The 22,462-nt window shown below is 43.3% G+C and overlaps 1 protein-coding gene across 2 annotated transcripts in view; it reads left to right on the top strand.

Annotated features, from left to right (window-relative positions):
- The window catches only part of LOC137519017 (carbonic anhydrase 3-like), a 69,573-nt gene extending 48,442 nt beyond the window's left edge, over positions 1-21,131 (top strand). For both annotated transcript variants that reach the window (XM_068237592.1, XM_068237591.1), the window contains 4 exons: positions 11,827-11,919; positions 13,886-13,948; positions 19,072-19,227; positions 20,809-21,131. In XM_068237592.1, coding sequence (XP_068093693.1) covers positions 11,827-11,919; positions 13,886-13,948; positions 19,072-19,227; positions 20,809-20,928 — 432 coding nt within the window. In that variant the 3' untranslated portion in view covers positions 20,929-21,131. The remainder of the gene's footprint in view (positions 1-11,826; positions 11,920-13,885; positions 13,949-19,071; positions 19,228-20,808) is intronic.
- Positions 21,132-22,462: the final 1,331 nt, after the last annotated feature.

Below are 22,462 nucleotides of genomic sequence, written 5' to 3' on the forward strand. Positions count from 1 at the left end.
ATTTTCTATGAACTCACCATACACCTAGCGGAATACCTTGGGGTGTCTTCTTTCTAAAATTGGGTCAGTTGTGGGGTTCCTATACTGCCCTGGAATTTTAGGGGCCCTAAACCGTGAGGAGTAGTCTAGAAAACAAATGCCTCAAAATGACCTGTGAATAGGACGTTGGGCCCCTTAGCGCACCTAGGCTGCAAAAAAGTGTCACACATGTGATATCGCCGTACTCAGGAGAAGTAGTATAATGTGTTTTGGGGTGTATTTTTACACATACCCATGCTGGGTGGTAGAAATCTCTCTGTAAATGGACAATTCTGTGTAAAAAAAATCTAAAATTTGTCATTTACAGAGATATTTCTCCCACCCAGCATGGGTATATGTGAAAATACACCACAAAACACATTATACTACTTCTTCTGAGCACAGCAGTACCACATGTGTGGCACTTTTTTGCAGCCTAACTGCGCTAAGGGCCCCGAAGTCCAATGAGTACCTTTCGGATTTCACAGGTCATTTTGAGACATTTGGGTTCAAGACTACTCCTCACGATTTAGGGCCCCTAAAATGCCAGGGCAGTATAGGAACCCCACAAGTGACCCCATTTTAGAAAGAAGACACCCCAAGGTATTCTGTTAGGTGTATGACGAGTTCATAGAAGATTTTATTTTTTGTCACAAGTTAGCGGAAATTGATTTGTATTGTTTTTTTTTTCCACAAGTGTCAATTTCCGCTAACTTGTGACAAAAAAAAATCTTCTATGAACTCACCATACTCCTAACAGAATATCTTGGGGTGTCTTCTTTCTAAAATGGGGTCACTTGTGGGGTTCCTATACTGCCCTGGCATTTTAGGGGCCCTAAACCGTGAGGAGTAGTCTAGAATCCAAATGCCTCAAAATGACCTGTGAATAGGACGTTAGGCCCCTTAGCGCACCTAGGTTGCAAAAAAGTGTCACACATGTGGTATCGCCGTACTCAGAAGAAGTAGTATAATGTGTTTTGGGGTATATTTTTACACATACCCATGCTGGGTGGGAGAAATCTCTCTGTAAATGGACAATTGTGTGTAAAAAAAAATCAAAAAATTGTCATTTACAGAGATATTTCTCCCACCCAGCATGGATATGTGTAAAAATACATCACAAAACACATTATACTACTTCTCCTGAGTACAGCGGTACAACATGTGTGGCACTTTTTTGCACCCTAAGTGCGCTAAGGGGCCCAAAGTCCAATGAGTACCTTTAGGATTTCACACGTCATTTTGCGACATTTGGTTTCAAGACTACTCCTCACGGTTTAGGGCCCCTAAAATTAGAGTTGAGCTGAAATTTTCGTAATTTCGCATTACTAAAATTACGCATGCGAAATTTGCGATTACGATGCGAAATTACAGTAGCGTAATTGCCATTAAAATTGTAATTGAAAATACCGTAAGCGTAATTTTCAACGTGTAATTTCGCGTTTCGTTCATGCCGTAATTTCGCATTAAACGCTACCGTAATTTCGCATTAAACCGTACCGCTCCGTATAATATAAAAAAGCCGCCGACTTTAAGGGTTAATAGCAAAGCCCCCTTAAATGCTAAGAGCCTCAAATTTGGAGAATGTATTAAGGAGATCAGGAGGAATAAAAGGGAATTTTTTTTTTTCAAAAAGACCTTATAGTTTTTGAGAAAATCGATGTTAAAGTTTCAAAGGAAAAATGTAAACATTTAAAAACCCGCCGAATTTAACGGTAATTAGCAAAGCCTGCTTAAAGTTTAGGAACACCAAATTCCCAGGGTATATTAAGGGGATCAGTGGGAATAAGAGGAAATTTTTTTTTTTCAAAAAGACCTTATAGTTTTTGAGAAAATTGATTTTTAAATTTCAAGGGCGAAAATGTCTTTTAAATGCAGAAAATGTCAGGTTTTTTTGCACAGGTAACAATAGTGTAATATTTTCATAGATTCCCCCAAGTGGGAAGAGTTTTACTTACTTCGTTCTGAGTGTGGGAAATATAAAAAAAACGACGTGGGGTCCCCCCTCCCAGACCTCTTTAACCCCTTGTCCCCCATGCAGGCTGGGATAGCCAGAATGCGGAGCACCGGACGCGTGGGGCTCCGCACCCTGACTATACCAGCCCGCATGGTCCATGGATTGGGGGGTCTCGGAAGGGGAGGGGCAGCCAAGCTTTCCCCTCCCCCTCCGAGCCCTTGTCCAATCCAAGGACAAGGGGCTCTTCTCCACCTCCGATGGGCGGTGGACGTGGAGGCCGCGATTTCCTGGGGGGGGTTCATGGTGGAATCTGGGAGTCCCCTTTAAAAAGGGGTCCCCCAGATGCCCACCCCCCCTCCCAGGAGAGATGAGTATAGAGGTACTTGTACCCCTTACCCATTTCCTTTAAGAGTTAAAAGTAAATAAACACACAAACACTTAGAAAAAGTATTTTGATTGAACAAAAAACATAACCATGAAAAAAGTCCTTTAATATTCTTAATTAACCATTAATACTTACCTGTCCCTTTAAATAAATGATCCCTCGAAATAGCCTCGGAAATGTTCTATCAGTTACAATGTAACAAAGTTATTACAATGTAACAACTTTGTTACATTGTAACTACGCCGCACCCGACGTCACTCGCCGCCGCCGCATACGCGTCTGCGCTGCACAGACCTGACAGAGCTCTGAGCTATATAGCTCAGAGCTCTCTAAAGCATCTTTGTATTTTGGCTCCAAGGAGCCCCATTGGTCCTTAGCAGACCAATGGGGTTCCTTCAAATCAGAAGGAACCTCATTGGTCTGCTAAGGACCAATGGGGCTCCTTGGAGCCAAAATACAAAGATGCTTTAGAGAGCTCTGAGCTATATAGCTCAGAGCTCTGTCGGGTCTGTGCAGCGCAGACGTGTATGCGGCGGCGGCGAGTGACGTCGGGTGCGGCGTAGTTACAATGTAACAAAGTTGTTACATTGTAACTGATAGAACATTTCCGAGGCTATTTCGAGGGATCATTTATTTAAAGGGACAGGTAAGTATTAATGGTTAATTAAGAATATTAAAGGACTTTTTTCGTGGTTATGTTTTTTGTTCAATTAAAATACTTTTTCTAAGTGTTTGTGTGTTTATTTACTTTTAACTCTTAAAGGAAATGGGTAAGGGGTACAAGTACCTCTATACTCATTTCTCCTGGGAGGGGGGGTGGGCATCTGGGGGACCCCTTTTTAAAGGGGACTCCCAGATTCCACCATGAACCCCCCCAGGAAATCGCGGCCTCCACCTCCACCGCCCATCGGAGGTGGAGAAGAGCCCCTTGTCCTTGGATTGGACAAGGGCTCGGAGGGGGAGGGGAAAGCTTGGCTGCCCCACGCGTCCGGTGCTCCGCATTCTGGCTATCCCAGCCTGCATGGGGGACAAGGGGTTAAAGAGGTCTGGGAGGGGGGACCCCACGTCGTTTTTTTTTATATTTCCCACACTCAGAACGAAGTAAGTAAAACTCTTCCCACTTGGGGGAATCTATGAAAATAATACACTATTGTTACCTGTGCAAAAAAAACTGACATTTTCCGCATTTAAAAGACATTTTCGCCCTTGAAACTTAAAAATCGATTTTCTCAAAAACTATAAGGTCTTTTTGAAAAAAAATGGTTTTCCTCTTATTCCCACTGATCCCCTTAATATACCCTGGGAATTTGGTGTTCCTAAACTTTAATAACTTTGCTATTAACCGTTAAAGTCGGCGGGTTTTTAAATGTTTCCATTTTTCCTTTGAAACTTTAACATCGATTTTCTCAAAAACTATAAGGTCTTTTTGAAAAAAAAATTTTTCCTCTTATTCCTTCTGATCTCCTTAATATATTCTCCAAATTTGAGGCTCTTAGCATTTAAGGGGGCTTTGCTATTAACCCTTAAAGTCGGCGGCTACCTAACATTGATCCATGCGTCAACTTTTCCGCTTCGGGAGCATGGCCATACGCATTAATTTCGTAATACCCGTTGCAATGCGAAAATTACGCTTACGCGAAATTTCGCGAAATCCTTTTTCATTACGATTATGTACTTACGGCCATAAACGTAATTACACTAATTACGCGAAATTTCGCGAAATCGTAATTACGCCATTATGCTCATCTCTACCTAAAATGCCAGGGCAGTATAGGAACCCCACAAATGACCCCATTTTATAAAGAAGACACCCCAAGGTATTCCGTTAGGAGTATGGTGAGTTCATAGAAGATTTTATTTTTTGTCACAAGTTAGCGGAAAATGACACTTTGTGAAAAAAAAAACAATTAAATACAATTTCCGCTTACTTGTGACAAAAGATAAAATCTTCTATGAGCTCACCATACTCCTAACCAAATACCTTGGGGTGTCTTCTTTCTAAAATGGGGTCATTTGTGGGGTTCCTATACTGCCCTGGCATTTTAGGGGCCCTAAACCGTGAGGAGTAGTCTTGAAACCAAATGTCGCAAAATGACCTGTGAAATCCTAAAGGTACTCATTGGACTTTGGGCCCCTTAGCGCAGTTTTTTTTTTTTTAAAGTCAGTATTTATTGAGTTTTCCATTTTAATGAACAACACAGGACGGAACAGTCCGCCTGAACATTACAACCACATTAACACCATAAAACATTTAAACTGCTGCAGCAGAACAAAGATACCCCCCCCAATCAGGACATTGTCTAGGATGTAGTAGCTGAGAATCTCAGATACCTGAATGCTGTTGTTTACTTAACTGAGGTCTAAGTCAGTTGCATTTAGCCAGCGGAACCAGATTTTTTCAAATTTTTTATTTGCCCCTCGCCTTTCATAGACTTCTTTAAGAGTGCTGACTTCTTTATTTACATAGGTGACCCATTCTGACTCCTTGGGTGGGCTAGGCTGGTTCCAGTGTAGAGTAATTAGTTTTTTGGCATAGAATAACAGGTTGCGGAATAGGAGTTGCTTGGGGGCTGCCAAGATCTGTGTTTATAACACAGAGAAGGTAGTACTTAGGTGAGCAGGGAATGGAGGCTCTTGGGAATAGCTTAAGGACCCATTGCTCGATTTCTGCCCAGTAGGTTGAAAGGTGCGGACAGCTCCATATGATATGTATAAAACCAGCATCTTGCTGCCCACATCTATTGCAAGAGCTAGAGGTTTGTGGGCTAAAGCAGTGTAATTTGGCTGGGGTGAGGTATGCCCTGTGTAGCATCTTAAGGGCTATCATCTTGTTTCTGGCCGAGACACATGAAGCATAGGTGTATTGCAAAGCTTCTTCCCATTCCAGAGGTTCTAAGTCTGGGATGTCAGCTTTCCATTTTTCATAAAGTTTGGACATGGAGGGATTGGTGACCGGGAGGATTGTTTTATACAGTGATGAGAGGGCTTTAGGGAGATCTTTAAGGGCTGTTTTGGTTTCTATGGGGAAGGTAGAGAGCATGAGGGGGGTGTCATTGGAATAAAATTGAGCTTGGAAGGCGCCACGCCTGCAGGTATCTAAAGAAATATTTGTTCGTGAGTTGGTAATGAGATTTAAGTTGGTCAAAGGACATTAATTGGTTGTCTTCCACAATATCCTTAAGTCTATAAATTCCCCTATCTGCCCAGATTGAAGGGTCAGGGATTGAGAGAAACTGAGGAAGGGAAGTATTATTCCATAAGGAAAGGTATGGAGATACCTGTCCAATAGGACATTGAATTTTTTTGACTGACTCCCAGACGGAAATTACCGTCTTCATAGATGGTGTTAATTTAGGTGAGCATTTCATTCCCCTATATGGAAGGCTAGCCAGAGCCGTATAGGAGCCCATAACTGCTGCCTCGATAGCTGTGGCGGGGTTGTCTGGTGAGCGAGAGAACCACCAGCGGGCGGATACTAAAATAGCAGCCCAGTAGTAGTATTTAAATGCAGGAAGGCTAATCCCTCCTGCTTCTTTAGGTAATTGGAGGGTTTTTAATGCTATTTTAGGGGTTTTGGCGTCCCAGAGGCACGAGGTAATTGCGGAGTCTATTTCTTTAAAAGTTTGGTTTTTGATTACAACCGGGGAATTACGGAATATGTAATTAAATTTGGGGAGGAGGTTCATTTTGATGGCGTTGGCCCTTCCTAAAAGAGTGAGAGGGAGATTCCGCCACGCCTTACATTTGTCCCTTAGTGTCTCCATAGCGGGTTCTACATTGAGTTTTGGAAAGTCTAAAACGTTTGTAGTAAACTTAATTCCAAGATATTTTATTACAGATACCCATAGTAGTTGAGATTGACCCCCGGAGGGAGGGGGGACAGGGTCAATTGGAAGGATCAAAGATTTGGACCAGTTTATTTTAAGGCCAGAGAAGAGGCCAAATTCTTGGATAACCCTAAGGGACATCTCCAGAGAGGGACTCGGGTCACTGAGGTACAATAGCAGGTCGTCTGCATATAGCGAAATCTTTTCTTGTAGTTCCCCTATCTGCAGGCCTTTGATTATACTGTTAGCTCTAATCTTAATGGCCAGAGGTTCTATTGCCAGTGCGAAGAGGGAGGGAGACAGGGGGCACCCCTGCCTTGTCCCTCTCCCCAGTGGAAAGGTCTCTGAGGTTAGAAGACCAGTTTTGACTCTAGCTACAGGTAGGTAGTAGAGCACTTGGATCCATTTCAGAAATTTGGGCCCAAACCCCAACCGACGTAGCGACTCTATGAGGTATTTCCATTCTACTGAATCAAACGCTTTTTCAGCGTCCAGGGAAGCGATTACCCTGGTTCCTGAGTTATCGTGTTTGATACTGAGGTTGGTCATTAATCGGCGAATGTTGATATCAGTTCCCTTCCCCGGGACAAATCCTGATTGGTCAGGATGGATTAAAGAAGGGAGGACTTTGTTAATTCTTATGGATAGTATTTTGGCTAGTAATTTGTAGTCTGTGCTCAGGAGAGAGATTGGTCTGTACGATGAACAGCTAGTAGGGTCTTTCCCTGGCTTAGGGATTATTATTATGAGTGCCTCTGCCATTGATTTGGGTAGTGGCTTGTCCCTTTGAGGGAGATGGTAGAGGTTTAATAGACGGGGAGCTAAAGTGCTTCGATATTTTTTGAAGAATTCAAGTGGGAGGCCATCCGTACCTGGTGACTTATTTGTGGGCATAAGGTCTAGTGCAATGTCTAGTTCCTCTCTGGAGATGTCCCCCTCTAGATATTCCCTCTCAGAGGGAGTAAGCGTGGGAAAATGGATACCATTCAAATAATCAGAGTCAGACATCATGGAGTCAGTATATTGGATTGAGGATGCATACAAGGCCGAATAGTATTCCTTGAAAACCTGGTTAATTGTTTGAGCGTCATAGATAAGGGTATTGTGTCGGTCGGTGATGACAGAGATATGTGGGATAAATCTTTCCTGACCTATGAGGCGGGCTAGCAAGCGGCCAGTATTATCACCTTGCTCATAAATACGAATTCTCTGTAGTTTAAGATTAGAGTGAGCCATATTAGATTGTTTTGTTGCAAGTACAGAAAGAGCTGTCTGCCATTCAGAGTAGGATTCTGGAGTTTGCTTACTAATGTAGTTGTCCTCTGCAGCTTTAGCCGCCGTTTCTGCATTTGAAAGGAGCATTCTTGTCTGGTCTCTAGCATATTTTATGCCTGAGGTAAAGGAACCTCTTACCACGGCCTTGTATGCATCCCACACCACTTGCGATTCAGCTGTCTTTTCATTTTCTTGCCAGTAATGGGCTATAGGCTTCTTAATAACTTCTTCTACAAAATGATTATTCAGCCAGATAGGCGATAATTTCCACATTGGGCGGGACACCGGACCCCCAATCTTTAGAGTTAGCTCCAGGGGGGCATGGTCCGAGACTCCTCGAGGGAGGAGCCTGAGAGCAGCCACCCCAGGGGCCAAGTCCGAAGAGGTTAAGAACATGTCTATTCTGGAGAGGGTCTGGTATGAGGATGAATGGCATGTAAAACCCTTAGTGGAAGGGTATCTTTCCCTCCATATATCTACCAAGCCTGAGGAGTCAATCCAGTGTTTAAATACTTGTGAATCTTTATTAGAGGGTGTAAGCCTGTCCCTCTGGGAGGAAACCACCATATTAAAGTCTCCGCACAGCAGGGTCCTGCCACCGGGCCATCTATTGGTATGTTCTATAATGTCTCGCAGGAGTTGAATGTCCGCAGGAGGAGGCAGGTATAGGCCTACTAAATTTACCTCAGTGCCGTGGATGTTGGCATGGATTATGACATACCTGCCAAATGTGTCTATTTTTAGATCTAGGAGTTGGAAAGGGCACTTCTTGTGGATAAGGATTGACACACCTCTTGCATAGTTAGATAAGGTAGAGGAATAGTAGGCTGATATATATGGCTTCTTTAGTGACAGGACTCTGCTGCCCGTAAGGTGAGTTTCCAGAAGGACAGCTATGTCAGGTTGGTAGTCACGTAAATAATTAAATACTAAAGCTCTCTTGATTTTGTCATTGAGACCTCTGACATTCCAGAGAATTACCTTGGTATTAGTGATAGGAAGAGAAACATGTTATAGCATGGTATCGCAATATCTCAGACACAGGATTATTAAAGTGGGGTGGGAAAACCCCGGGTACTTTGAACTGCTGCAGTAAAGACAGTATACTTACATGCATACAATACAACCTATTTACACCCAATGAAGACCGAGTCTGCGTCTTCATATCCTCGCTCCCTAACCCACCCTGCCTCAACCCTAAAACTAGCTGAAGCTTAGTCCCTGAACTTACTAAACTGTGGTGGCTATACACTCCACTAACTATAACTATAAGCTGTGATTAATAGCTTAAACAGCTGGGAGGAACCTCAGCCTTCCCCTCTCATACAGAGGTTTTACCGGTGCAGGAGGATTTTCCCTGCAGGGTGCACAGAGAGTCCGCAACTGTCATGTGTTGTTAAGGGCCAAGCCCGGGTAATCAGATAGGCAAGTCCCAGGCCTGTTGCTGTTAAGCCTAAGATCCGAAGGCATTGTTCGCAAAGATCAGGGCAGAGTTCCAGTAGTGGAGGGAAATGTTGCTTGTATAAGTTCACCCCACCCTACAGTAACGGCAACTAAAAGTATGTTCTCCTGCTACAAAGTCGGGGGCCCGGGGTTATGCAGTGCCGAACTCAGGTTAGCTTTACTTTAGTGAGAATGTGCGGGTACTCACTGTGACCTTTAAGCAGGTGGGATTTGCGGGGGGGGGGGGGGGGGAGAGTCCGCCGGTTAGGAAAAAGCCCAGATCCTCAACCTTGCAAGGTATCAAGCCAGGCAGTGGCAGCATCAGGCGACTGGAAGAAGCGTAGCGTTTCTCCGTCCTGCACTCTCAGGCGTGCTGGAAAGAGCATGGCGTAGGGTAGGCCTTTGGTGCGCAGACGAGTTTTAACGTTCTCGAAGGTCTTCCTCTTTTTCTGGGTCTCTGGGGAGAAGTCCAGGAAGAACATCAGTCGGGTATTCTCATACGTTATGTCCTGGAGTCTTCTGGCCTCTCGGAGGACCGTGTCTCGGTCGTGGAAGTTAAGTAGCTTGAAGATAAATGGGCGTGCGGGGGAGCCAGGAGGGAGAGGTTTCGATGGTATGCGGTGTGCCCTCTCCACTACAAAGCATGTAGAGAAATTAGCGTCAGGCATTAGGCGTGTGAGTAAGGCCATGATGAAAGTTACCGGATTGTCCCCTTCGCTTCCCTCCAGGAGGCCCATAATGCGGACGTTACTGCGTCTGTTCCTGTTCTCGGAGTCCTCGGCCCTTTCTTCTAATCGTTTGACTTTACGTATTAGTTCGGTCGAGGTTGTTGAAGCTTTGGCAGAGGAGTCCTCAAGGTCGCTTATTCTCCGCTCGGTCTGCGTGACTCTTTCGCGGATAGTAGAAACATCCTGACGGAGCGTTGTCATTTGGGACTGCAGGTAGTCGATTTTGGTACCAAGGGTGTCCCCTGTGGAGCTGATCAGGTCTTTGCACGCTGTTATAGCAGCCATGAGCTGTATGAGATCCGGCTGCTCTTCCGCCGCCATTGGTGCTGGGGTCTGTGTGGCCTTCACCCGGGCTGCAGGCAAGATGGCGCAGGTCTGGATGCCTCGTGACTTGCCTGGTTTGGTTTTCTTCTCCAGCGGGACCTCTCCGGTCGCCCCTTTCGTCATAGTCTCTCCACCGATATCAGGGATAGTTCCGCCGGCTTTATGTTGCTCAAGGCCGGTAAAAGTACAGGATTTAGAGCCGGTTGGGAGAGGTTCAGACGGGAGCTCTGAAGGTTAGCGTCCGCTCAGACTGCGTGCATAGCCACGCCCCCTTAGCGCAGTTAGGGTGCAAAAAAGTGCCACACATGTGGTATTGCCGTACTCAGGAGAAGTAGTATAATGTGTTTTGGGGTGTATTTTTACACATATCCATGCTGGGTGGGAGAAATATCTCTGTAAATGGACAATTGTGTGTAAAAAAAAATAAAAAAATTGTCATATTTCTCCCACCCAGAATGGGTATGTGTAAAAATACACCCCAAAACACATTATACTACTTCTCCTGAGTACGGCAATACCACATGTGTGGCACTTTTTTGCAGCCTAACTGCGCTAAGGGGCCCAAAGTCCAATGAGCACCTTTAGGCTTTACAGGGGTGCTTACAATTTAGCACCCCCCAAAATGCCAGGACAGTAAACACACCCCACAAATGACCCCATTTTGTAAAGAAGACACTTCAAGGTATTCAGAAAGGGGCATAGTGAGTCCGTGGCAGATTTCATTTTTTTTTGTCGCAAGTTAGAAGAAATGGAAACTTTTTTTATACTTTTTTTTTCTTTTTTTGTCACAAAGTGTCATTTTCCGCTAACTTGTGACAAAAAAATAAAATCTTCTATGAACTCACCATGCCTCTCAGTGAATACTTTGGGATGTCTTCTTTCCAAAATGGGGTCATTTGGGGGGTATTTATAACATCCTGGAATTTTAGCACCTCATGAAACATGACAGGTGGTCAGAAAAGTCAGAGATGCTTCAAAATGGGAAAATTCACTTTTGGCACCATAGTTTGTAAACGCTATAACTTTTACCCAAACCAATAAATATAGGCTGAATGGGTTTTTTTTTTAACAAAAACATGTTTGTCCACATTTTTCGTGCTGCATGTATACAGAAATTTTACTTTATTTGAAAAAAGGCCGGCACAGAAAGTAAAAAAAAAAATATTTTTTTTAACAAAATTCATGTCTTTTTTTGATGAATATAATAAAAACTAAAACTCACAGCAGCAATCAAATAGCACCAAAAGAAAGCTGTATTAGTGGCAAGAAAAGGAGGTAAAATTCATTTAGATGGTAGGTTGTATGACCGAGCAATAAACCGTTAAAGCTGCAGTGGTCTGAATGGAAAAAAAGGCTCTGGTCCTTAAGGGGTTTTATGACTGCAGTCCTTAAGTGGTTAAATAAGATTTATCATTTTCTAAAACTCTACATTTTTTATTATTAGTTAAGTATATCAAGCCCAAGTACCTCCTGGAACCATCAGAAGTACCCCCTGGGGTACGCATACTACCACACATTGAGAACCTAGGATATAGAGTAGATATAGATGAAGAGTGTACACTTGTGGCCCTTTGTCTGTAGCTACACCACTACCAAACACATATTATGTGCTGATGCTATCTGCAGAAATGCTTGTTTCAGGCTTCTTCTGTATCACCAACCAGGAAAGAAATGAAGATAATAATAGTCTTACTGGAAGTTTATTTTGATTCTCTTACTGTAAAAGTGTGTTGGTCCCGGTTACTATACAATTCATCTGTAATACCCAGGCATGTAGCTGGAGGGAGCAGCGTGCCAGTATTTACTAATCTAGTCTCAGGCGCACAGTCATAGCTTCATAATATGAATTAATGCTTTTTATTATTACAGATTCATTTTTTGCACTGGAATTCAAAATATGACAATATTACAGAAGCGAAGAAAAACCCTGACGGAGTGGCCATTGTCGCAGTGTTCTTAAAAGTAAGAGTCCTTTCTAAAAGTGAAATTCAGGCTAAAAATGTCATTTTATATTCTGATAATAAGTATGGAGGTCTTATTGGTGTCTGTATTACCACTGGGGTAATCAATTCAATCGTTCAACCCTTCCCTCTAATATAAAAGAGTTTTTTTCATATTTTTTTTTGTTATATTTCCTGTTTGTGCCTACATTGCAGTGATGACATCTAATTTTCATTTTTTTATGATATATATATATATATATATATATATATATATATATATATATATATACATACACAGTGCTTCCTATAACTATTCATACCTCTGGCAAATTTTGACTTAAGGTTACTTTTATTCAACCAGCAACTAATTTTTTGATTGCAAATGACATATGTGTCTCCCAAAAGATAAAAAGACAGTGTACAAGAGGCATTATTGTGGGAAAAAAAACCTTTTTCAGCTTTTATTTACATTTGAGCAAAAAGTGTCCAGTCCAAAATTATTCATACCCTTCACACACTGTCACAGTCTGTGGGAAAATCCACAGTTCTACTATATATCATTCAAAATAGTCCAAGCTGTTCTAAAACATTCCAATTACCCTGAGATATATATATATATATATATATATATATATATATATATATATATATATATATATATATATATATATATATATATATATATATATATACACACACACACACAGGTGCACTCTATTTAGTCATTAGCACTCATCAGGCAATGTCTATAGGCAACTGACTGCACTCAGACCAAAAGGGGCTGAATAATTGCGCACACCTCACTTTGCAGTTATTTATTTGTAAAAAATGTTTGGAATCATGTATGATTTTCATTCCACTTCTCACGTGTACAGCACTTTGTATTGGTCTTTCATGTGAAATTCCAATAAAATTGATACATGTTTGTGGCAGTAATGTGACAAAATGTGGAAAACTTCAAGGGGGCCGAATACTTCTGCAAGCCACTGTATATATATATATATATATATATATATATATATATATATATATATATATATATATATATATATATATATATATATATATATATATATATATATATATATATATATATTGAGACCATTCCTGGATGACCTGTAGCCATCCAGTGCCTAACAAGTAGTAGTAAGCAAGTGAATATCCCCAAAACCACCAGACAGAGAATTGTCAGCTCTATACGAATGCTCACTAATTTAAGAAATCTGCAGGAGGAGCTCGGAGAGAATACGGAATAATCTTATAAGAGTCTGCTGTAACCGTAAATTATCATCCTGGTTTAAAACTTCTTGCTTTTACTGATGGCTAACATGGTACAATACCCTACTGCTATTATTAAAACAAATGATAGATAAAAAAATGACGTGTAGCACTCACATTGTGGGCCCCTGTGGCAAGGACCCGAATGTAAATTATTGCCTTGAGCGTGACCAAAGTACACATACGCACCGTAGTCTACTTGAAAGAATGCCCAGTCTCTCTTCCCTACCAGTTTCAGCATTGCACTGTCGTCAGGGGAAATGCCGTCATGAGGGGCAATGCCCAGTCTCTCTTCCCTACCAGTTTCAGCATTGCACTGTCGTCAGGGGAAATGCCGTCATGAGGGGCAATGCCCAGTCTCTCTTCCCTACCAGTTTTGGTGTTGCACTGTCGTCAGGGGAAATGCCGTCATGAGGGGCAATGCCCAGTCTCTCTTCCCTACCGGTTTCAATGTTGCACCGTCGTCAGGCGATCTTTTTGCTGAAGCTTTATTGGAGCGCTTGTATATGTTCTTGATCCATTGTCTAAAAGATTTCTGTCACAAGAGCAGGAAGTAGAGATCTACTGCGGGAACTCATTCAGGAATAAAAATGTGCGGATAAATTGAATAATAATAGTAATAATAATGAGATTTGCAATAAGAATGTAATGGTTTTATTTCATAAATAAATTAGGTATTTAATTTTGTATTTCATATTTACCAATAGATAGGAAAGGCCAGACCTCATCTGAAATCGATTGTAGAAGCACTGGACTGTATCAAGGCAAAGGTAAGAATCAACATGCTGTCTAATAGGAAACAATTCAGCAACGTTGTCTATATGTTCATAGCAGTATCATCCACTAGGCAACCTAGGCAGGTGCTTGGGGAACAGTTGCTGTAAAGGGGCACATCTGACACCTTCTTTGACCTTCTTCCACTTCAGCTTACCAAAAGGACCACAAGATTGGCCCAAATCTACTACCTTGCTTAGGTCCCCATTAAATCTTAATTCATCTCTAAGGTAAAAAAAACATGTATAAATACATTGAGGCTGATTTACTAAAGCCTCGAAATTATGATTTAAAATCATTCAGCTTGCCACACCCAGGGATTGCATGCTAGTCAGGCAGCAACCACTTCCAATAGACAATTATATGTGTGTCACTTGACAGGCAGCCTGTTGGGCCAATCATCGTGCAGGGATCACGTCCATTAAAGCCACTGGACCCACCAAGGCTCAGGGCGGGTTCAGTGGAGTGGCCGTTACTTAGGAGCAGGAGTGGCTGGATAGTGTACTGGTTAAGGGCTCTGCCTCTGACACAGGCAACCAATGTTCGAATCTTGGCTCTTCCTGTTCAGTAAGCCTGCACCAATTCAGTAGGAGAACTTGGGCAAGTCTCCCTAACACTGCTACTGCCTCCCCCCCCATTAAGACAATGAAAGGAGGAAAGGTAGCGTCCAGAGCAGCTCTCTCAGTGGTGGGATTTGACAGGAGTCTGTGTTAGAAAGAGAGAGAAGAGAGCAGTTCTATGGTGCAATACCTTTAGTTCAGTTTGGAAATTGCAAAAGAAATGCACATATAAGATCGCAAAAATTTGAAAGTGAATCCTGAATTGACAAAGAAACACTGGTGTGTCAAGAAAGTCATTATCACACGGCACACAGAGCTTGCCTGAACTCCAGACCTACCACATACTCTTGTTGATGTCCCCACGTTGGCCACGGTCGACATCCAACGAGTGGAACACTGGGCATGTGAGATATACTTGTAAATTTTTGCAATCTTGTACATGCATTTCTTTTGTAATTTGAAAACTGAATTAAAAGTATTGCACCATAGAAGAGCTTTCTTCTTTTTTCAGCAGCCACTTCCAGCCTGGCATGCATCTAGAAGTAGAGAAGTATAGGTTACCGTGGTTCTCTGCATTTCAAAAGCCCAATCCGAATGAAAATAACCCATCGCCTATGGCATAGCACTGCATTTTGAGCGGGAAACTTACATTATGGAATAATAACAAAAAAATGGTTCATGGATGCAAGGTGAGCACAGTTTTTAATTAAGCCTTCATGTCAATGCACCTGTGTAGTATTAAAATAGGGAGAAAAATAGCCCCCACCGTAGTGATGGCAACTAGTCCACTGTCTGTTATGTAGACAGCCAATCAGCAGGCCATACTCCATTAAGCCACAACAGCCAGAACTGGTTTTCAAATTGTGGGTGTGTTTTGCAAAAAGTTGTCTTGGGTAAAGTTTTAGTGCTTCTGCTGATAATCAGCAATGGAAAGCGGCATGCAGAACTAGACGGGAACACACCAGCAAAGAAATGAACAGCGCTACTTAAAAACAGATGAATGCTTACCTGCAAAAGAGTGCAAGCCCCACTTATGGGATAAAATACACACTGAGCATACACATGACCTGTCTGTCACTTGGAGGATGTTAGTTTCCTGTAACAGCTTGCATGCAACTTGTTAAGTACTCGTCCCTCCCACTGTCGAAGAAGTCTTTCCTCCTTGGGAGGGGACCTAACACTAACTAAATCCTACCTATGCATATGCACAGCCTGGGAGCGCTACCAAGTAAAATTGAAAATTGCGCAAAAAAGTGGGATCAGCGCATCACCAGGCCGCCTCTGAATGGCCTCTGCTCAGAGATGCGCTGAGCCCCCCCAGAAACTACAAACGCACCTTGGGCTTGATTTACTAAGAGGTGCTAACCTACTTAGCACGTCTAAAGTCTTAAGGCGCGCTAACCAGGGTGCTAAGTAGGTTAGCACCAGTTTTCTCAATCAGATCGTGCGCTAAGTACCGCGCGCAAAGTTTTGCGCGCGCAAACTCCTATGCGCGCGCTAAGTCCCATAGGCTTTAGTGGGCACTTCGTGCGGAGCGCCCTGCGCTCTGTGCAGTGCGCGCGCAAAACTTTGCGCGCGATACTTTGCGCACGATCACTACTTCTGACATTTCAATTGAGTTTAGACGTGCTAAGGGCCAGTGCTACAGTTAGCACCGTTTTGTAAATCAAGCCCCTTGAACCCAAACAGAGGCTCTGCATATACACCAAAGGCAAAACTGTTAAGTGGGAGCAGCTGACCAGAAATAAATTATAACATAGCAAAGAAATGAACAGCGCTACTTAAAAACAGATGAATGCTTACCTGCAAAAGAGTGCAAGCCCCACTTATGGGATAAAATACACACTGAGCATACACATGACCTGTCTGCCACTTGGAGGATGTTAGTTTCCTGTAACAGCTTGCATGCAACTTGTTAAGTACTCGTCCCTCCCACTGTCGAAGAAGTCTTTCCTCCTTGGGAGGGGACCTAACACTAACTAAATCCTACCTATGCATATGCACAGCCTGGGCGCGCTACCAAGTAAAATTGAAAATTGCGCAAAAAAGTGGGATCAGCGCATCACCAGGCCGCCTCTGAATGGCCTCAGCTCAGAGATGCGCTGAGCCCCCCCAGAAACTACAAATGCACCTTGAACCCAAACAGAGGCTCTGCATATACACCAAAGGCAAAACTGTTAAGTGGGAGCAGCTGACCAGAAATAAATTATAACATAGCAAAGAAATGAACAGCGCTACTTAAAAACAGATGAATGCTTACCTGCAAAAGAGTGCAAGCCCCACTTATGGGATAAAATACACACTGAGCATACACATGACCTGTCTGCCACTTGGAGGGAACACACCAGCAGCAGAGACAACACCCAGTAGACATATTGGCTGTGGACAGAAGATGTGGGAGGAAGAAGATGTGGGAGGCCACAGAGAGAAACACAGTTGGTGGAAAGCAGGATTGGTAGCTATACCACCATTCTCCACTCCACTTTTAAACTGCATTAAGTGGAGGACCACAGGTCAGGTGAGAAATAAAAAAAGAGGATACATGGCAGTGACTGCAAGCCAGATAACTAGAGCCTCTTAGTCTAATAGCAATCAGTGTGTGACGGTTGGGGTAGGAGGGATAGAGGGGCCCACTTTGGTGTCTCAGCCTTGGGTGCTGGTCTGGAGAGCATTGTTCCAGCTCTGGTCAGGGGAACCTTTATATGCTACATGGAGACACCTTAGTATACTGTATTAAGCGACAGAGGGACACTTTTACTTATTGCAGTGTGTTGGGGACACTCCATGGCATAAGGGGGACTCCAGTGGCTGGCTGGCTGCAGAACTGACAGGAAGAGACTTGCACTGATAATGGGACCAGGGACAGTCACAGGAGTCACAACGGGACTTATGGTGCCTTACAGTTTACAGTTCACTTAGGCCTTTTTACCTGCTCTCAAGTAAAGATTTAAAGGTTGCTTAGTTCATACCTGTGTGACCCCTAAATTTTCCAAGCCTTCCAAGCTCCCACTATATTTCAATACGAACCACCAGTTGAAGGTAGAACCCACTTATAGCAGACAATTTTCCAAGAGTCAAGTCAAGATTTTTTTAAGGACAACTGAAACCAGAGGGATGTGGAGGCTGCCATATTTATTTCCTTTTAAGCAATACCAGTTGCCTGCCTGCATGGCATTCCTGCTGATCCTCTGCTTTTAATACTTTTAGTCACAGACTCTGAACAAGCACGCAGCAGATCAGGTATTTCTGACATTATTGTCAGATCTGACAAGGTTAGCTGCATGCTTGTTTCTGGTGCGATTCAGACACTACTGCAGCCAAATAGATCAGCAGGGATGCCAGGAAACTGGTATTGTTTAACAGGAAATAAATATTGAAGCCTCCATATTCATCTCACTTCAGTTGTCCTTTAACCACTTCAGGACCACAGGCTTACACCCCTCTAGTGACTAGGCAATTTTTCACAAAACAGGGCTGTGCAACTTTGTCAGGTTGCTGCACAGCCCTACAACTAAAGCACACAAATGAATCTTACCTCCTTTTATTGTCCTTTACAGGGCATTGTTTTGGAGGTGTCTGATCGCTCCTACGATCCTTTTTTTTTTTTTTTAACAGGCTTACAGCGCCTGATTTTCCCTCCCTCCCCCCCCCCCTCTCCCCCCCCCCCCCCATCCTGAATTGACTAGGACGGCGATCCGTCCTCTTCTCCGCCTCTCATAGGCATCAGTGGAGGGCTTAGATTCCCAGCTGCTCTGGAGGGACAGCCACGTGTCCCCCGTACAGTGCTGCACTAGATAGCAGCGCTATACGCATGTAAACAAAGGGGATTTCTTTCCCCTTTCATTTACTAATGGCCTGCTAGCAGCGATCGCAGCTAGTGGGCTGATCAGGAAGCGGAGCTCCATGAACCAGCATGGAACAATCGCGCGCGCATTCCCTGCTAAACTGCAGCTCCAGGACTTCACGCCAATCGGCGTTAGGCGGTCCTGGGGCTGCTGCCACGTTCGCACCCATTGGTGTGACGCGGTCGTTAGGTAGTTAAGCTACGTAAATTACGTAGCTACATAAAATTTTGATAGGGCCCCCAATGTTCAAACCCCTTCTCTTGCCTACCCCTGGTGACCCTCACAGCCTTGGGGCACATCTCGCAAGGGTCATAAAACAAGTGTGGTCAACATGATCTTCAAACCCATAACAAGTGTAGCCACAAAAACACCTGTAGTAGTGTAGTAGTTGACCCCTTACAGCACTGGGACCCCCTGTGGTCACCGTGGCTGCTCCCCTGTAGTTACACTCCTGTCTGTGGTACTATTTGCCTTTCCCTTACTCTCTCTTCATGGGATCCATGATATGTATTGCTCTGCTACCACACAGGCTGCTGGGGAGCTTGACCTGGTTATCAGAGGTAGATACTTCTGTTTACAAAATTCATTGGTCGTCTAAGTCACAACAAATAAAGAAATAACTGGTTGTAAGTACAACTGTACTTTTTCAGATACAGATTAGGGAACATGCAGTGCAGTCTACTGTCTGAGTTTCATGTGATTTACCATTCCTAGGGGAAGAAAGCCCATTTCACAGATTTTGACCCTTCAGTTCTGTTTCCCATCTCCCATGAATACTGGACGTATCAAGGCTCCTTCACAACCCCTCCATGTGAAGAATGTGTCACCTGGATACTCCTGAGAGAGCCACTCACCCTCAGCCCAGAACAGGTACAAGTCATGCTGCTTCTAGTAATACTGCGGTCAACCTTGTCAAAGCAGAATTGATAGATTTATTAAAGTGAACCAGGGGTGAAAATAAACCGATAATATAAACAATGGTATCTATGCTCATACTCTTAAGAATGAATTTTTCTTAGATATCCCATGTCTTTATTTTATGTTTAAACATTTACGAAGTAGATATGTTTTATTGTCTCTTCTCAATGGTAATCTATGAAGTGTCCCAGAGCTAAAATACATGAACTATTGACCTTTTTATCCTGCAGTTAGCAGCTCTTCTCTGCTAGGAAAGAGTTTTTGGGCTGTGATTCCTTATCAGTGAGGGTTACGCTATAATCCAACAAGGGTCCAACAAGAGGGAAGCAGTCACTTGCATGCCTGAAGGTTAACTCTTTCAGGCAAAAAAAATAAATAAAAATGAAACACAGCCTAGTTATTTATATGTTTGATACTGTGCATACACGTTTATCTCATCAAGTCACATGTCAACCCGAGTACACTTTAAGTTGCCTGCAATTTTCATGGACTGTCACACCCACACATTTCACCTTTCTATAATTTTAATAATAACTAAATCAAGAGGGAAGTATTGCTGTAGTTAGCAAGTCCATGTGTGTAAAACCATTGCTATACTGTTTACTTTTCAGCACATTGGACTAAATTTGACTTTCTGCTTGACTTGCCACTTTTGCATACATAACAGCACTCGTTTCCTTTAAAGGAAACCTTTAATGGTGTACTTATACTTAGCTGGGGCTTCCTCTAGCTCCATGAGGTGCTATTCACTGCTAAAATCGGCACAAAGTTACACCAAAATTATGTGGAAATTTATGCGAAATTGCAAAGCATTATACAAAATCAACTGAATTTACAAATCGTAATTTCTGTATAGGTGTACGCGAAATTTCATGTAATCGTAATTAGCTGATTACAATCATCACTAGGCAGAGTTGGCATAAGGAGAAAGAAGAAGGCACAAGGGGACAGAAGGAGGCACAAACACACCCTTTGGGGTGTAGCTTCAATCTGGAGGCATGGCTTAGTTCGGGGTAGGGCTCCATTTGGGGGGCATGGCTTAATCAGGGTCATGGCACCCCCCAGGCACCAATAGCACTCCAGATAGTGGCCTGGAATGCCTTTTCCTAAAAATGCCCCTGATAAGGGATTACCTAAGGTATCCATTCTTTCTAGTATCCATTCTAAGTATATTACTCTGCTATTATACAGATTTGGTACTTTAACATAACAAAAAATGATACAACAAAATGAAATTAAGGCAGTCAATAAGATCACATGGGCTGTTGCCAACGTTTCAATTTAACTGCTTTAATCGTGTTCATTATTACATTGTAAGAAAGACTGGGAATGAATGGGAAATGGTTGGTCATAGGTGCAGGATTAGGTGTCTCTAAAACACAATCTCATAGGCAATAATGGCATTTTACACAGCAGGTAGACCAGCGTATACAAGTAATTTCAAAAAAGGTTTTTGTGTCCAAATACATACAGCATAGTACTATGCCAAAGTTACAAGTCTAACGGGTGTGCTTCTCAATCCTTCTGTGACAGATGGAGAAATTCCGGAGTATCTGTTCCACTATGGAATGTGAAGTTCCCACACGTATGGCGGACAACTACCGCCCCACCCAACCCCTGAACGGGAGAGAAGTCAGAGCGTCTTTCGACTAAACTTCTGTACTGGCCGACACACTACAAATGACAACAATACAAGAATGAACATACACTGCTCTGTAAATGTCTGCTAAAGGACAAAGGCAATAAAATGCACTACATCCTCTTCCATATGCCTGTTCTCGTGTAGTCACATTGTTTATGCTTATGGTATTTGAGACATACTAAATTCTTAAATAAAAGATGTGAATATATCTTTCTTCAAGGTTTTCAATCCCCTTGTTGTTGTAGAATCACACTCATTACCTATGGGTTGGATGATTCAATCATTGTGGGGGCTACACGTTAATGCCGCTAAACAAACAGATTCCAGCATTCTGCAGTCATGTGACAAATGGTTCTGGGAGAGAATTCAGTTGATTTTGCGTAATCCAATCGTAGTTTTACAGTTACACAAAAGTTTGCTTAATTTTGTGCCGACTTTAGCGGTTAATACATGCCCCCATACATGCTATCATCACCAAAATTGCTACAGTGGCTTGCAAAAGTATTCGGCCCCCTTGAAGTTTTCCACATTTTGTCACATTACTGCCACAAACATGAATCAATTTTGTCGGAATTCCACATGAAAGACCAATACAAAGTGGTGTACACGTGAGAAGTGGAACAAAAAATCATACATGATTCCAAACATTTTTTACAAATAAATAACTGCAAATTGGGGTGTGCGTAATTATTCAGCCCCCTTTGGTCTGAGTGCAGCCAGTTGCCCATAGACATTGCCTGATGAGTGCTAATGACTAAATGGGGTGCACCTGTGTGTAATCTAATGTCAGTACACATTCAGCTGCTCTGTGACGGCCTCAGAGGTTGTCTAATATAATCTTGGGAGCAACAACACCATGAAGTTCAAAGAACACACCAGACAGGTCAGAGATAAAGTTATTGAGAAATTTAAAGCAGGCTTAGGCTACAAAAAGATTTCCAAAGCCTTGAACATCCCACGGAGCACTGTTTAAACGATCATTCAGAAATGGAAGGAGTATGGCACAACTGTAAACCTACCAAGACAAGGCCGTCCACCTAAACTCACAGGCCGAACAAGGATAGCGCTGATCAAAAATGCAGTCAAGAGGCCCATGGTGACTAGTGTTGGGCGAACACCTGGATGTTCGGGTTCGGGAAAGTTCGCCGAACATGACGGCGATGTTCGGCATGTTCGGGCCGAACCCCGAACTCCCCGAACATCCCGCTTTTGGGGGCCCTATGGGGTCGCAGGCATAAGGGGGGAGCATGCCCCGATCGCGGGGGGGGGGGGGGTCGGAAATTCCCCCCACCCCCTCCGCTAGCGCTCCCCCCTCTGCCCGCTTCCCCATACAAAAATTTAAGGAAAGTACCGGTGGTAGTGGATGGCCTGGCAGTGGCACTGTGGAGTGAGGAGGAGGAGTCCGGAGAGTGACGTGTTGAGGGAGGCCGGGCAGCGGGCGGTTCAGCGGTAGTACCCTTGTGGTACTTCCGCCCTTTCTCTGACCTCACGCCCGCTGCCCGGCCTCCCTCAACGCGTCACTCTCCGGACTCCTCCTCCTCACTC

Source organism: Hyperolius riggenbachi, chromosome 5 (genome assembly GCF_040937935.1).
Source record: "Hyperolius riggenbachi isolate aHypRig1 chromosome 5, aHypRig1.pri, whole genome shotgun sequence".
NCBI lineage: Eukaryota > Metazoa > Chordata > Amphibia > Anura > Hyperoliidae > Hyperolius > Hyperolius riggenbachi.